The 17,021-nt window shown below is 44.0% G+C and overlaps 1 protein-coding gene across 7 annotated transcripts in view; it reads right to left on the reverse strand.

The window, feature by feature from the left end:
* col4a5 (collagen type IV alpha 5 chain) overlaps positions 1–17,021 on the reverse strand; it is a 256,174-nt gene that overhangs the window by 45,068 nt on the left and 194,085 nt on the right. For all 7 annotated transcript variants that reach the window (XM_033030174.1, XM_033030172.1, XM_033030173.1 and 4 more), the window contains 4 exons: positions 13,087–13,226; positions 8,212–8,338; positions 3,007–3,087; positions 2,150–2,248 (listed from right to left, as the gene is read on the reverse strand). In XM_033030174.1, the coding sequence (XP_032886065.1) occupies positions 2,150–2,248; positions 3,007–3,087; positions 8,212–8,338; positions 13,087–13,226 (447 nt within the window). The remainder of the gene's footprint in view (positions 1–2,149; positions 2,249–3,006; positions 3,088–8,211; positions 8,339–13,086; positions 13,227–17,021) is intronic.

Genomic DNA, 17,021 nt, shown 5'->3' on the forward strand with positions numbered 1-17,021 from the left:
CAACTCTACCACTGCACCTTCATGCAGCCCTGTGTTTCAGCTTGTTATGGGTTAGAGATTTTGTTTGTCCCGTCGGATTTCAGAAACAATAAAACTGCACTCAAGCAAAATTGCTGTTTGTTTCAGGAGTTCCCACCGCAGCATCAGGCCAGACGATCTCCATCAACCATCCCAACTTTCAACATGTGGAATAAGGCAGCTTCGAGAAAGAGCTTGGATTTTTGCATTTTATCCTTGAGCTCAATCTGGGAGTCATAAGTTATCGAGTCTCGTGAGGCATGATATCGACTTTGGGTATTAATGTAAATAATTGGTACTGATTCACTTACTTGTTGTGCATCTACCCTCATTTTCTTTTCCATTAACTTAGAGCAAAACTTAAAACATAAAATGTTCATCCCCAAATCATTTTGGTAAATGTCTCACACACCGACTGCATACTAAAGCAGAGCAGAAACTATTGAACGACACATGGGCCGGGCACGAACACAATCCAGCAGAATCAAGGACACCTGAAGTATGACTAATGGGCCTGTCCCACAGGCGATTTTTTAAGCAACAACAGGCGACTAGTTTGTGGCCACGTGTTCGCCGGGAGTAGTCTCCTCCATTGCGTAAAAAGTCGTAGCATCGTTCTGGTCACCGCTAAAGTTTCAGCATTTTTGGCAACAGTAGGTTTGACGCCAATGAGCGTAGCTTGACTTCTCCTGACGCGGGTGCTGTCATAGGTTGTCGCCAGGATGACATAGGTTGTCGCCGGTTTTTCGGCGACCTGCTACGCTTGTGACAGTCGCCGGCAGTTGCCTAAAAGAATCACCAAGTGGGACACGCCCATAATGCACCTTTACAGTCGAGGAGATCTTTGAGATTAAATTGACAAGTAGATCAACTGAATTGAAACTCAGATGAGTTTGTACCTGTGAATACCTATTTAAATATTCAAACCACGGTAAAAATGTAAACATATTGTAATCTATTATTTTGTATTGGTTTATTCGCTCTGCAAAGGGAAAACTCTGTCAGATATAAATGTAAGGGCATACTTAAAGGCAGGTATATCTCCTGTGGCATGATGGTGAGAGTAAGTGTTCGGCACAGACTACAAGAGCCGAGATGGCCTGTTTCCGTGCTGTAATTGTTATATGGTTATATGGTTATATGATTTTGATACATCATTGTACCATCAGTTGTATATAAATTGTAAGGGTATATTTGCAAAACAAGTGTATCACATAGTATGATTTTGATAAACTGTAATACCATCAGCATTGTTAATAGAGAACTTGTAGCCTTCCATCAACTATGCTTATAGTCCTCTCTTCCTTGCCTTTGTTAAACAGCAAGGTTGAAGAACCTTTAGACAATTTAACCTGTCATGTCTGAAAACCATCAGTCACCTTCACTGTCTCCAGCTTGTTCCACATTATGTCACACTCATTCAACGCTCAGCTTTACTGAGTAGAACAGTCCCTAATGCACCTAATATACAATCCCTGTTTGTAGTTTTGAATCAGTCCCTACCTTCCCAATTGACAAACCCCTTCCCTCTCGTTTCCTTTGATCTTTCAACTCTGTCCTCGCATACATCTCCCAGTGTTTTGTTTCATCATGAACAGCAGGCATCAGCACTGCACTGAAAATCAATGCTCGAGCCGCTCCACCTTTGTTTCTCTGACCTTATTAAATTCTTCACAATGACTGAGTCTTGTGGTCTGTTCTGACCTGCATTCCCTCTCTCCCCATCACTCCCCCCCCACCCACCCCCAAGTCGCAACAGCTTCTCATTCTCACCTAGCAAACAGCTAAAATGGCCTGTTTCCATCATCACCGTTACTTTGTTACATATCTTTCATTCATTTGTTCTATATCTATCTCTACATCGCCGTCTATAGCTCCCATTTCCCTTTCCCCTGACACTAGTCTGTAGAAGGGTCTCGACCCAAAACGGCACCCATTCCTTCTCTCCAGAGATGCTGCCTGTCCCGCTGAGTTACTCCAGCATTTTGTGCCCGTCTGACCTTCCTCCCATGGCCAAGCCACCTTTTGGCTTATTTTTCTGCAGAGCGCGTTGGAATGTCTTGATGATCTATCTCTAGGTGTAAGGTACAAATTCTGTTTGAAGCATTGGATTTTGAGGAATTAAAGTAACCTGGATCTCCCTTCAGACCAGCTGGGCCAGGAATCCCATCACGGCCAGGTTGTCCTTTCTCTCCCGATGGACCTGGAGGCCCAGGGCGACTTACGTCACCTGTTGGCAAAATAATTCATTCAAACCTGTTATTAAGTTGGAACAATCCAAAGGAGAAATTAAACCGATACACATATGTTATTCAAAAGAGTGCCTCTCATTTCTGGTCTACCCTTTTGCCATATACAGTTGAGTGAAGGTGTGTTTTTTTTAAATGTTGCTTTGAGTCTAATCATGAGAAGATAGTCAGGACAGCTTGCAGTAATTTTTATTTTCTATTCTTCGTCACCATGGGTTAAGGAAAACAAGTGTCCCTTTCCTTTTAAGGAGTAGACTACTCTGGTCAAGTAAAATAAGCTGTTTGAAAGAGTCTGCTGAAGTCACTATTGAGCTAGTTGGCACTTGGTGCCAACACACACAATGGAGCAGCTAACATTAAGTGGCGTAAGTACATTCATCTTATAGCATGTCGTTTTAGCTCCTATTTAGAAGCCCACTTTTTATTTAGGGTACATAAGTCAACAATAATTTGGCCGTGCAGGAAGGAACTACAGATGCTGGTTTGAACTGAAGGTATGCACAAAAAGCTGGAGTAACTCAGTAGGCCAGACAGCGTTTCTGGCGAAAAGGAATAGGTGACGTTTAGAATAGAAAAATCACCTACTCCTTTTCTCCAGACATGCTGTCTGACCCACTGAGTTACTCCAGCTTTTTGTGTCTATCCACAGTTTGGCTGTGATGGCCACCAATTCTGATGAATGGACATTTCAAGCTAAGGTTCAATCTAAATGGTTTACTCTATACTATCTTTTATGTACCTGGAGGACCAGGAAGTCCAACAAGACCAGGAGGACCCGGAAAACCACCGCCACCCTTTGGACCAGGAATTCCAGGAGTACCTGCAAGACAAGGAACACAAAATGTGTTTAGCTCATGTTATCCAACCCGTGCAAAAATATCTCTTCAGTAACAGTTCTGTACAGCTGTATATACAGTAATACTGCTGCCCATTGTCATCAGTTCACACATGACATAAGTTCATGTTCCACTCAAATCTTGCATTGAACTGCCAAGGTATTTTTAACCTTTCATTGACCAAACTTCAAACAATACCAGAAATCCTGGCTGAAATTTAACCCAAAATACATATGCATTAAATTCAACAATTCTAAGCCTTTTCTTGTTGCAGTCACGGATGTCGTTTTTTGAGCTGTTTAAGATGGAATTTTATGGGTTAATAATTGGAAAGAAATTGATACTTAAATTTTGGAAAAATACAGCCATACCAACTGTTAAAATGTGGATTAGGAATATGAGAGACATAGCACGCCTTGAATTAGGTTCCACTGTACTGTTTTGTATTGTATTAACTTCTAACAAAATAAACAACAACAAAAAAAATAAGATGGAATTTAAAAGGATTTAACAAAAATAACGAACAATTAACTAACAGAATATCAGGAATGTTGGCCTGTAGAATACATTTTCCATGTCCCTGAACTTTATAGCCAATTCACAGTGACGTGAACTAATATCTTCCCGCCTCTGCTCCATCTCAAAGACAGGAGGGATAACATTTTCATCCAAAGTCCGCACTGGAGTCAGTACAGATTTTATGGACCAGATATTCAACCCATCATTGTTAATGAATAAAACATGTTGATGGCTTAATAAGGAATGTTGCATTTTCACGACGACATTTGAACCAGAGGTGAGGCAGCACATTTTTGTTAACAGTAGCTTGTATGAGTAGGATTGAAGATATTCAATGTCAGCCAGACTTCGGAAATCGAAGCGTTACACATACCCTGGCTTGCATTGACGGCGCTGATGAGATAGTTGAAAACTTAACATTCCTAGGAGTCAATATCACCAGCAACTTGTCCTGGTCCACCCATATTGAAGCAATGGTCAAGAAAACACAGCAACGCCTCTACTTCCTTAGAAGGCTTTACACTGTATCTTGGTACATGTGAAAATAAACTAAACTCAGACTCAAACCCAAGTGAAGATCAATGTTACCCTGATGTTAACATGGATGATTTATTTGACTGACTGAGCACCATGATTCTGCAGAAACCAAGGCGTTGCATTGAAAATATCAGAAACTCCTATGAGTATACTACATGTCTAACCCTGTCCAATGATGTTAGTTTGGGGTGCTTGATGATCAGAGTGGAATGAGTTGGTTGAAGGGGCTGTTTGTGTGTTGTATGATTCTACAAAATTAATGCATAATAGAGTCTAACAAAAGTTAGACGGTCTCTTTGAACTGCCATGTCCATCTGCCCTTAATGTCCATTGACCACATAATGTCCACACCCATTCATGCTTTGCCTTTTAAAGTTCATAAGGTCATGTGATAGGAGTAGAATTAGGCCTTTCGTCCCATACAGTCTACCCCGTCATTCAATCATGACTGATCTAACTCTCCCTCCTAACCCCATTCTCCTGCCTTCTCCCCATAACCCCTGACACCCGTTCCTGTTTACACATCACATAAGCATTGTGATTGACTGCGACTCCTCTGGAAGTGAGTTCCAGATATCAACCTCTCTCGGTGTGAAAAACATCCCTGACAGATCCCGCTTAAAACTTATAACTCTCAATGTAAACGTATGCTTGCGTACTTTTGATAACCCTACCATGGGTATATAATCTGATTATCTAGCTTATGGTATTCACCCCTATCGCATAATTCCTCAGCCTTCTTTGCTGCCGGGATAACAAACTCCATCTACCCAATCTTACCCCATAATAAAAGTATTCCAATCCAGGCAACACCTGATGGATTTCCTGTGCACTAAGGTCATAAGGTCATAAGGAATAGGAGTAGAATTAGGCCATTCGGCCCATCAAGTCTACTCCGCCATTCAATCATGGCCGATCTATCTCTCCCACCTAGCCACATTCTCCTGCCTTCTCCCCATAACCTCTGACACCTGCACTAATCAAGAATCTATCTCTGCCTTAAATATATCCACTGACTTTGCCTCCACAGCCTTCTGTGGCAAAGAATTCCACAGATTCACCACCCTCTGGCTACATAAATTTCTCCTTATCTCCTTCTTAAAAGAACGTCCTTTATTTCTGAGGCTCCTCTGGTACTAGACTCTCCCACTAGTGAAAACAGCCTCTCCACATCCACTCTATCCAAGCCTTTCACTGTCCTGTATGTTTCAATGAGGTCCCCCCTCATTCTTCTAAACTCCAGCGAGTACAGGCCCAGTGCTGACAAATGCTCATCATAGGTTAACCTACTCATTCCTGGGATCATTCTTGTAAACCTCCTCTGGACTCTCTCCAGGACCAGCACAGCCCAAAATTGCTCACAATATTCCAAATGGCCTTATCAGCGACTTATCGAGCCTCAACATTACATTCCTGCTTTTGTATACAAGCTATCTTGAAATAAATGCTAGCTCTCCAGAGCATCTGCATCCTTGCAATAGTGTGGCGACCAGAACTGCACATAATATCCTAAATGCGGTCTAACCAGTGTTTGTATAGTTGCCACATGACATCCCAAATCTTACATTCTGCATCCTGATCTATGAAGGCAAGTGTGCCAAATGCCTTTGTAACACTATCTACCTCTATTGCCACTTTTAGCCAACTGTTGCCGTGAACTCTGAGGTCCCTCTGTCCATCAACATTTCTCAGCACTTGTATTGGTGTTTTGTTAGATATACATTACAGTATATGTCAACCCTTTATTTGACTTCACAAACTGCATGTCTTCATGTTTTCTTGGGCTAAATTCCACCGGCTAACCTTCTTCCCAACTTTCCACATGACCAATATCCAGATGTGGATTTAGACAACCCTCCTCGCTCTCCACAATACCACTAACTTTTGCATCATTAACCAAAATTCTAATAACACCTCCATCATTCATATCCAAGTCATCATTCATATCCAATATCACAAGCAACAAGGGTCCTAATACTGATCTCTGTGCTACACCATCGATCACACATACTTAAAATCAGTAAAGCCAGTGCCCTCTGTCCTAGCACCAAGCTAATTTTGTATCCAATTAGCCATTTCACCTTGGATCTTCTTTGAAACTCTTTCTTCTCACCTTAAACCCATATTAGACGCGTATTATTGATACTCCTGCCATGGGATAAATAATCTATCTACCCTGTTTTTCATCACTATCAGGTCACCCCTAGCCTCCTTAGCTTCGGGGAGAACAAAATGTAGCTTTTCTCTCCTATTCTCTCCCATAATACACTTCTCCATTCGAGGCAACATCCTGGTGACATATCATCTGGGCCAGCGCACCATGCGAGACCTTGTCGTTGCCTTTCTAAAGTCATTGTTGCTAATATTGTATTTTTTCAATGCCAGTGTAAACATAAAAAATAGGTGCAGGAGTAGGCCGTTCGGCCCTTCGAACCAGCACCGCCATTCAATATGATCATGGCTGATCATAGCCAGTGTAAGGCCAGCCTTTAATGCACAACCCCAAATTGTCCTACAGATGAGCAGTCACTAGGCTAATTCAGAGGACACTGCAGTCAACTTCATTACAGGCTGTATCTGAAATCACACTGGGGCCCCACTGCCTAAAGACATCAATTTTCTTTACGCCACCAGTAATTTTCAATCCACTATTATTAGTCTTTTTCCAGAATTTAAATACCCCAGTCTAAGTGGTGGATCTTGAACTCATGCTCACCAGTCAGCAGTTTGGGCTGATCTGCAAGTTTGCTGAACAAGTCTGCAAGCATCCCAATTCCAACTGATAGTCAAACGACATCACTGGACAGGCGGACATTGATCTGGTATAGGGCAAGGATGAGTTCAGACAGGGCAGCATAGTGGTGCAGAAAGATAAGCCACTCCCTCACAGCTCCAGAGTTATGGGTTCCATCCTGAAGACGGGTGCCGACTGAATGGATGTTACACGTTCTTCCTATAACCACGTGGGTTTGCCTAAGGTGTGCGGATTGCTAGGTTAGTTGGCCACTCTAAATTGCTCTGACATGAGGAATGGGTGGTAGGAACCTGGGTGGGGTTGATGAGAATGTGGGGAGAAGAAAAAAATGATTTAAGACTTTAGGAGTTTAGAAGAATGAGGGGGGGGGGACCTCATTGAAACATACAGAATAGTGAAAGGCTCGGATAGAGTGGATGTGGAGAGGATGTTTTCACTAGTGGGAGAGTCTAGGACTAGAGATCATAGCTTCAAAATTAAAGGACGTTCTTTTAGGAAGATTTGGAGGAATTTCTTTAGTCAGAGGGTGGTGAATCCGTGCCACAGAAGGTTGCGGAGGCATATTTAATGCAGAGATAGATAGATTCTTAATCAGTACGGGTGTCAGATGTTATGGGGAAAAAGGCAGGAGAATGGGGTTAGGAGGGAGAGATAGATCAGCCATGAATGAATGGCGATGTAGACTTGATGGGCTGAATGGCCTAATTCTACTACTATCACATGATCTTGTGACCTGTGTCAATGGGAAATTGATGGTCAACGTTGACCAGATGGGCCAAAGGGGTCTGTTTCTGTGCTGTCACACTCAAATGATTCCATGACAATAGACAATAGACAATAGGTGCAGGAGTAGGCCATTCAGCCCTTCGAGCCAGCACCGCCATTCAATGTGATCATGGCTGATCATCCCCAATCAGTACCCGGTTCCTGCCTTCACCCCATATCCCCTGACTCCGCTTTCTTTAAGAGCCCTATCTAGCTCTCTGTTGAAAGTATCCAGAGACCCGGCCTCCACCGCCCTCTGAGGCAGAGAATTCCACAGACTCACAACTCTCTGTCAGAAAAAGTGTTTCCTCGTCTCCGTTCTAAATGGCTTACCCCTTATTCGTAAATCTAATTCTATGACTAACGCTAATACCCGAGTCCACGTCAGCAAATCACTTGCAGTCTTCAGCTTGGTTGGCAATATTTGTGTTGAATATTCGAGATGCTAATTCAAGTTGTAAGGTGACATATTTTAATTGCACACAAGGTTGACTTTGTTTGGAAAACAGTTTTTGTATGGGCAAGGGCTTACCTGGGAATCCTGACTGACCGGGATCACCTTTATGACCAGCTGAACCAGGTACTCCAGGAAATCCAGGTGTACCTGGAGTTCCCTTCATTCCGTGGGATCCTGGCAAACCAGGAGGACCGCTGTCACCCTGGATTTAAAACAAAAACGAGAAGCATGTGAATGCAGAGCTAGAGGATAGTTAATGTGCAGGAAGGAACAGCAGATGCTGGTTTAAACCGAAGATAGACATAAAAAGCTGGAGTAACTCAGCGGGTCAGACAGCATCTCTGGAGAAAAGAAATTGGTGACGTTTTTGGTCGAGACTGAAGAAACGTTTTGTGTCTATCGAGAGGATAGTTAATGTCTGCTTTGAAAACTACCAGGCTTCAGCTGAAATGGCCCAAACTGAAAATAATTCAGTTCGGTAATCAGGGTTTAAAAATCAAATGCAACAAAGTCTATGAATCTTTCATAGTCTTTCATTTAGTTTAGAGATACAGCGCGGAAACAGGCCCTTTGGCCAGCAACTCTACCGCTGCTCATTTGAATGGCTGAATTCATTAAAATATGAGCTTCATGCAATTAGCAGAAAAATGTAATAGTCCCCACAAAATATCACAGGCACCTCATTAGATTAGATTAGATTAGATATAATTTATTGCCACACAGCCAGGCTGGTGGAAATTTGGGTTGTCTGCAGCGATACAATAATAAAGAACACACAACCACAATAAAACTGTAACACAAACATCCACCACAGCATTCATCACTGTGGTGGAAGGCACAAACATTTGGCCAGTCCTCCTCCATTTCCCCCCCGTGGTCAGGACCAGAGTCCAGAGTCAGTCCAGGATCGGCTCTTCCTCACCGGAGACCGCGGCTTTAAGTTGTTGTAGGCCGCAGACCGGCGGTCAAGATTTAAAGTCCCCGCCGCGGCCAGAAGCACCGTAGACTGCAGGGCCGGCGGTCGAAGTTCCCCTCCAGGGGTGATGGTAAGTCCATGCCGGACCCGCGGTAGAAGTTGGCCGCGGGCTGGCAGTGATGGCTTCTTCTTCCCCCGGGTCCCCAACGTGAGATCCCGGGCTGTAGACGCCGCACCAGCTGGAGCTCTGCAGACCACGGCTTCAGGCTGCGACTTCAGGCTGCCGGCTGCCCCGGGTCAGCGAAACGGAGCGCTCCCCTCCAGCGAGCCCCAGCGAGGGCTCACCCGCTCCACGCCGAGAGTCCACGCTGCGCCCGCCGCTGAAGCCCCGGGCGCATCTCCGGGAAAGGCCACGTTGATCCTTGATGTTAGGCCACGGGGGAGGCGACCTGGAAAAACTCGCTTCTCCGTGGAGGAGGCGACCGAAGCGGTTTCCCCCTCACCCCCCCACACCACCCCCCACACAAAACACACAAAGAAACATTAAATACAGACTTTAAAACATACTAAAAAAATTAAAAAAGGTTGAAAAACTGACGAGCTGCATGACATGGCTGCTGCCAGAGCAGCGCCCCCTACCTACCTTTGCAAACATTTGCTGGACATTTTCACCAGAGGAAGTTCTTAACTTACACCTAGCTGCCCTTATATTGCAGAGGGAAGAAAACAGGGCCCCCTGCACACCCGTCCCAGAAACTTTAGCACATCAAGACTTTGGTGAATTTTCACCAAGAATTACAGAAGGCACGTGTAGGAATGGGGCCTTCCTCTGTTTGCTCACACATATCATGTACGACATCAAAGACCAATTTTTGGTCAAAATGATGACAACCTTGACACTAAAGGTGTGCAGACATTTAATTACAGCTTCTAAAACAGGTGCACATCTTGTGAAAACTGATTGCTTTCCCTCGTTTCCCTTGCTGAAATGATTCTTGTTGTGATTCTCTTGAAACGTGTTTGAGCAAATACTCGCTTTACTAGATCGCAAACAGAAGTGAACTACGAACTACTTTGGATTTTACGCTGTCGATCCTCCTGAAGATAGTATTAATTTTGCGTTGTCGTTCCATACCTAATGGCATCTTGTCCAAGATAGTATTTGTGAGATGTACAATAGCTAAGGTCACTTTACTGTTCTTAACAGCTTATAGATGACCAAGGGTTCATTGTACTTCCAATAGCCAGGGTTGGAGAGTCCAAATAAACTGCCAACCACTTCCTCAGCTGATATCAGGGAACTGAGCAAATGATTGAACTATGAAAATCCATAATTTGTATGGGTCAGTACAATAGTAGATAAAATGCTGGAGTAACTCGGTGGGACAGGCAGCATCTCTGGAGAGTAGGAATGGGTGAGGTTTAGGCTGAAGAAGGGTCTCGACCTGAAACGTCACCTATTCCTTCCCTCCAGAGATGCTGCCTGTCCCGCCGAGTTACTCCAGCATTTTCAAGTCAAGTCAAGAGTCAAGAGAGTTTATTGTCATGTGCCCCAGATAGGACAATGAAATTCTTGCCTGCTGGAGCACAACAGAGGCATGAATACAGAACAGTTCAGTTCAGCATAGACCATATACTGTATATACACATAAATAAACAGATAAAGTGCAATAGGCTGATATAGTTCAGAGTTTCTTTGATGGCGGGTTTAATAGCCTGAGGGCTGTGGGGAAGCAGCTGTTCCTGAGCCTGGATGTATCAGATTTCAGGCTCCTGTACCTTCTACCTGATGGCAGCGGAGAGATGATTGTGTGGCCAGGATGGTGTGGGTCCTTGATGATGCTGGCTTTTGAGGCAGCGACTGCGATAGATCCCTTCGATGGTGGGGAGGTCAGAGCCGATGATGGACTGGCCAGTGGTCACAACTTTCTGCATTCATTTCCGCCCCTGGACGCTCAAGTTACCGAACCAAGCCACGATGCAACCAGTCAGCATGCTCTCTACTGTGCAACTGTAGAAGTTCAAGAGAGTCCTCTTTGGCATACCGACTCTCCGTAATCTTCTCAGGAAGTAGAGGCGCTGATTCTTTATAATTGCATCAGTGTGCTGGGACCAGGAAAGATCTTCGGAAATATGCACGCCCAGGAATTTGAAGTTCTTGACCCTTTCCACCATATAAACGGGATTGTGGGTCCCTATCCTACCCCTTCCAAAGTCCACAATCAGTTCCTTGGCTTTGCAGGTATTGAGAGCCAGGGTATTGTGCTGGCACCATTTGTGTCTATCTTTGGTTTAAACCAGCATCTGCAGTTCCTTTCCACTCAGTACAATAGTAATTAATGTATGTAATTTGTCAAATCAACAGCTTCACAGATTCATCACTAATCTCAATGGGTATACATTATTAAAGATTTTCAGAAACTAAACTTTAGAATGGTTTTGCTAACTGCATCATCGAACAGCATCTGCTTCTCAAATTTCGTTCCACTGAAGCCCAAGGGAACACATTTCAGAAGTGTAAGACATGCATAGATGCAAACCAATCTGGTATTTAGAGAGAGGAGGGAAAGCAGATAGATGGCCAAGAGGAGGGAGACATCAGACTGAAGAAGGGTCTCGACCCAAACCGTCACCCATTCCTTCGCTCCATAGATGCTGCCTCACCCGCTGAGTTTCTCCAGCTTTTTGTCTACCTCCGATATTTAGTGATGTCATTCCAAGTATAAATTGTGCCCTGGGCATTCACAACCTTGCACCTGGAATAAGCGAGTCAGTATGAAATAAAAGGAAATGTTAGATGTTATGTGACTCATAAGGGGTGATAAATCCCATGGGATGGATGAGATCTTTTCCCGGTTGCTGTGGGAATCAAGGGAGGAGATATCTGGAAAATTGGATGGAGAAATTCTTCCATCTTCATTGGCCCCAGGAGAAGTGCCAGGGCTCTAGACGATAGCTAATGCTGTCCCTTCATTCAAGAAGAGCAACAGAGATAATCCAGGTTCCTCATAGGTAGGATTTATGCAAAATTTAAGAGGGAGTTAGATGTGGCCCTTGTGGCTAAAGGGATCAGAGGGTATGGAGAGAAGGCAGGTACAGGATACTGAGTTGGATGATCAGCCATGATCATATTGAATGGCGGTGCAGGCTCGAAGGGCCGAATGGCCTACTCCTGTATCTATTTTCCATGTTTCTATGTTTCTAAAAGCTTTTCACTGTACCTATATGTTACAATAAACTAAACTGAACAGAGAGTGATCGTTTAGATGGAGAGGGTGCTGAAGAAGGCTTATGGCATGCTTGCCTTCATAGGTCAGGGTACAGAAAGTGAAAGTTGGGATTTTATTTTGCAATTTCGCAAAATACTGGTTTACACCTCATTTGTTGTGTGCAGTCACGAGAGGAATAATATTGCTGCTTTGGAGAGAGAGCCAGAGGAAATCCATCAGGATGTTGTATGGAATACAGGACTTTAGTTATGGGGAAAGATTGGATAGGCTGGGTTTGTTTTCCTTGGAGAGTAGGAGGTGGAAGGGTGACCTGAGATATGTTGAGGTTAAAAGGCTATGAGGCATAGTTAGGGTAGGTAGTCAGAATCTATTCCCCATGGTCGGGGAATGAAAAACAAGAGGACATTGGTTTAAGTTGAGAGGGGGCAAATTCAAGGGGAATCTGAGAGGGAAGTCTTTAGAGAGAGGTTGATATCTGAAACTTGCTGATAATTTGGTGATAGGGTCAGATGAAATCACTATGGTTGAGACATTCAGACAGGCCCTTCAATAGGCAAGGCACGGAAGGATATGGACCTGATGTGGGTAAACGAGATTAGTGTAGATGGTTAAAGAGGTCTGCATGTGGACGTGCTAGACAGAAGGCCCATTTCTATTCAGTACCATTCTGCGACTCAACAGAAAACTGAATCCCCTTTTACAAACGCTGAACCATTTTGCTATTTGCCTGAAAGCAAGTTACTAGGTCATTTCCAAGCATGAGAAAAACTGGGCTTTTCATTTCAGAGGAGGAGAAAGACGAACCTTTAGTCCGGGAAGGCCTGGGAATCCAGTGAGTTGTCCACCTGAGTCGCCCTTCTCACCTCTGTATCCAGGGGGTCCGGAGGAGCCGGGCTGACCAGGGCGTCCAGGACCCCCTGGAGTACCTTTGCCGCCCAGTGGACCTGCGTTAAAAGAAACATTGTCACATCACCCAGCACAAAAACAAGAATCATTATAGAAATACGTGTCCATATTAATGATCATCACGCCTGATACACAAAGGAGCTCATAATCCCAATATTGTGTTTTATTTAAGACAGTGTTTCTTTTATGTTACAATACTTACAATTGTTTTTTTGTTTTAATGAGGGATATTCACACAAAGTCATCTGTTCCACTTGTTTGCTTCAGAGTGTGGGTGTCGAGTACAATGCACCAATGTCAGTATTATTGAGAGGGTGTGAACTTTTAGATAGACAAGAAAATGCTGGAGTAACTCAGCGGGACAGGCAGTATCTCTGGATAGAAGGAGTGGGTAACATTTCGGGTCGAGACCCTTCTTCAGACTGAGAGTCAGGGGAGAGGGAGACACAGAGATATGGAAGGATAAGGTGTGAAAACTAGACATCAAAGGGGACGAAGTTCAAGGATAAAGAGCGGTCACGGAGGTGCAGCGTAGAGTTGCTGCCTAACAGCGAATGCAGCGCCGGAGACCCGGGTTCGAACCTGGCTACGGGTGCTGTCTGTACGGAGTTTGTACGTTCTCCCCGTGACCTGCATGGGTTTTCTCCGAGATCTTCGGTTTCCTCCCACACTCCAAAGACGTAAATGTAAAAACTTTCCCTATTGGGTGTAGGATAGTGTTAATGTGTGGGGATCGTTGGTCGGTGTGGACTCGGTGGGCGGGGGGGGGGGGGCTGTTTCCGTGCTGTATCTTTAAACTAAACTAAACTAAACTAATAGATAATTGTTAGCTCGGGGAAGGTGACAACAAAGTATATAAAGCTAAAAATCTACTCACGGGGACAGTCAGATCGAAATAGGATGGGGGAGGGATGGAGAGAGAGGGAAAGCATGGGGCCACTTGAAGTTAGAGAAGTCGATATTCTTACCTCTGGGTTGTAAGCAGCCCAAGCTAAATTTGCATTGGGCCTCACTTTGACAGTTGAGGAGGCCCTGGACAGAAATGTCAGTATGGGAATGGGAGGGGAAGTTAAAGTGTTTGGCAAAGTATTTGTTTAGGAAACATTTAGACATGATGTTCCCATTTGCAATGTTCAATGTCACTACGATGTAATGGATAACCCGTGCACAAGGATTGGATGCAAAATTGGGTTTGTCACAGAATCAAACTGAAAGGGGCATTTTGGTTAGACTTTGAAAGGGGGAGGATGGGGACCCACAGTCCCGTTTATATCAACGGTCGATGGTGGAAAGGGTCAAGAGCTTCAAATTCCTGGGCGTGCACATCTCTGAAGATCTTTCCTGGTCCGAGAACACTGATGCAATCATAAAGAAAGCATGTCTGAGAAGATTACGGAGAGTCGGTTTGTCAAGGAGGGCTCTCTCTAACTTCTACAGGTGCACAGTAGAGAGCATGCTGACCAGTTGCATCGTGGCTTGGTTTGGAAGCTTGAGCGCCCAGGAGCGGAAAAGGCTACAAAAAGTAGTAAACACTGCCCAGTCCATCATCGGCTCTGACCTTCCCTATCATCGATGGGATCTATCGCAGTCGCTGCCTCAAAAAGGCTGGCAGCATCATCAAGGACTCACACCATCCTGGCCATACACTCATCTCCCCGCTACCTTCAGGTAGAAGGTACAGGAGCCTGAAGACTGCAACGACCAGGTTCAAGCAAAGCTACTTCCCCACAGCCATCAGGCTATTAAACTCGGCTCGGACAAACTCTGAACATTAAGAGCCCATAATCTGTTTATTTGCACTTTATCAGGTTATTTATTCATATGTGTATATATTTATACAATGGTATATGGACACACTGATCTGTTCTGTATTCGTGCCTACTATGTTTTGGTATGCTAAAGCAAAGCAAGAATGTCATTGTCTTATCAGGGACACATGACAATAAACTCTCTTGAACTCTTGGATGTCTCTGTACAGTGGCACCTGACATGGATCAGTGATTAGACTCACGTCGTACATTAATGAATTGAATTTAAATACGGGACGCATAAGAAAAAAATTGTTAATGATGCCAGCATTAACATTGTTGTTGGTGGCAAGAAAAAACAACTTGTTCTCGCTAGGTAGGAGATAAAATGCAGAGAATTGGGAGGTCCTGTATTGGAGTAATACAAAAAAAGAGGGGAAATGCACAGTAAAGTATAGCATGTTGAAGTTTACAGGAACATGCTATCTTGGAGTGTATGCCCATTAGTCACTGTAATGTTATTTGATCCATTTTGATCCATTTTCTTGGAGGCTTTTCTTATACCCATTCAACAGCTACCCTCATCCTTCGCCATTGTTTCTTTGTAATATATTCAAACTTCTGCCAGGTAAAGAGCAGCAGATTCGGGTGCTGCCCACCAGGGGAATATTTTCACATAATTAGTGTTTTCTTCCACAAAGTGAAATTTATAATCCCTGTTCCCCATTGATTTGCCTTGGGCAATGCTTCTTTCCCCAAGAGTGGGGTCTAAGAAAAATGTGGTGACTACCTAAAAGAAGGATTTATTTTCCACTTTACCAGAATTCCCAATGTATCCATATGGACCTGTGCTACAATAGACATGGAAAATAGATAATAGGGAAGCAAATTGCCTCTCATTGCTGTTGTTCTGACTGTTGGATGGGAAAATAAACTGGCCTGGGTGTTCTACCAACTGTTTGCAAGCTCTGCTGTTTTGGAGTCCATGCCTGCTTCTTATTAAATGGCTGGGAGTACAGGCAGTGGAGATGTACTCCCTGTGGCTTTCCAGTAAGGCAAACGTTCATTCTCTAGAACTGGAAACAAAATGTCTCCAATCGAGAAAACTGGCACAAACAAACCAAATGATAGCATGTTGGTGTTCACAGATGTTCACTTCATCTGTGATAGAACAAAGAAATGAAGAGCACAAGAACAGGCCCTACAGCCCACTGCGTCTCTGCAAAACATGATGCCAAGCTAAACTAATCACATCTGCCTGCACATGATTCATACCCCTCCATTCCTTGGACATCCACGCACCCATCTAAAAGCCTCTGAAACATCTCTATCCTGTCTGCTTCCAAACTCAATACTTTTAAACTCAATGCCCTGCCTAGGAAGGCAAGAATACCATATGCCTTCTTTACCACTCTATCCATTTGTGTCATGGAGCTATAGACTTGGACCCCAAGATCCTATTAATGCTGTTAAAGGGCCTGTCCTACTGTACGAGCTAATTCAAGAGCTCTCCCGAGTTTAAAAAAAAAATCAAACACGTGGTAAGTACGTAAAATGTACGTAGCGGGTACGTCGGAGCTCGGGACGTCTCTTAGCGGCTCATAACGCTAACGGCGGGAAACGCGGTTAGCTCATGAAGACTTGTGAAGATTTTTCAACATGTTGAAAAATGTCCACAAGAGCCCCGAGTACCTACGAGCTGCTATTACCATAATTCTCCGAGTTCGAATCAGGGGAAACTCGGGAGAACTCTTGAATTAGCTCGTACAGAGGGACAGGCCCTTAAGGATCTTTCCATTCGACCTCTCAAAGTGCAGTACCTCACACTTGCTCAGACTAAACTCCATCTGCTATTTCTTCACCCTTTCTGTATCTGATCTACATCCTGATGTATATTCAGGTCTTGAAAGCCAGTGGGGTAGAAATGAATTCAACAGAATTACATTTCAGAAAAGAGTGCAATGTACAGATGCTATTATGTTCCATGTCCAAACCAAGGTCAAATATCTCCCAAGGTTTCTAAAACTACTTCCAGCTATTATGAAGCAGAAGGTCCATTATATAAAACAAGATGAATCAGAAACT

This window comes from Amblyraja radiata, chromosome 12 (assembly GCF_010909765.2).
Source record: "Amblyraja radiata isolate CabotCenter1 chromosome 12, sAmbRad1.1.pri, whole genome shotgun sequence".
Classification (NCBI taxonomy): Eukaryota; Metazoa; Chordata; class Chondrichthyes; order Rajiformes; family Rajidae; genus Amblyraja; species Amblyraja radiata.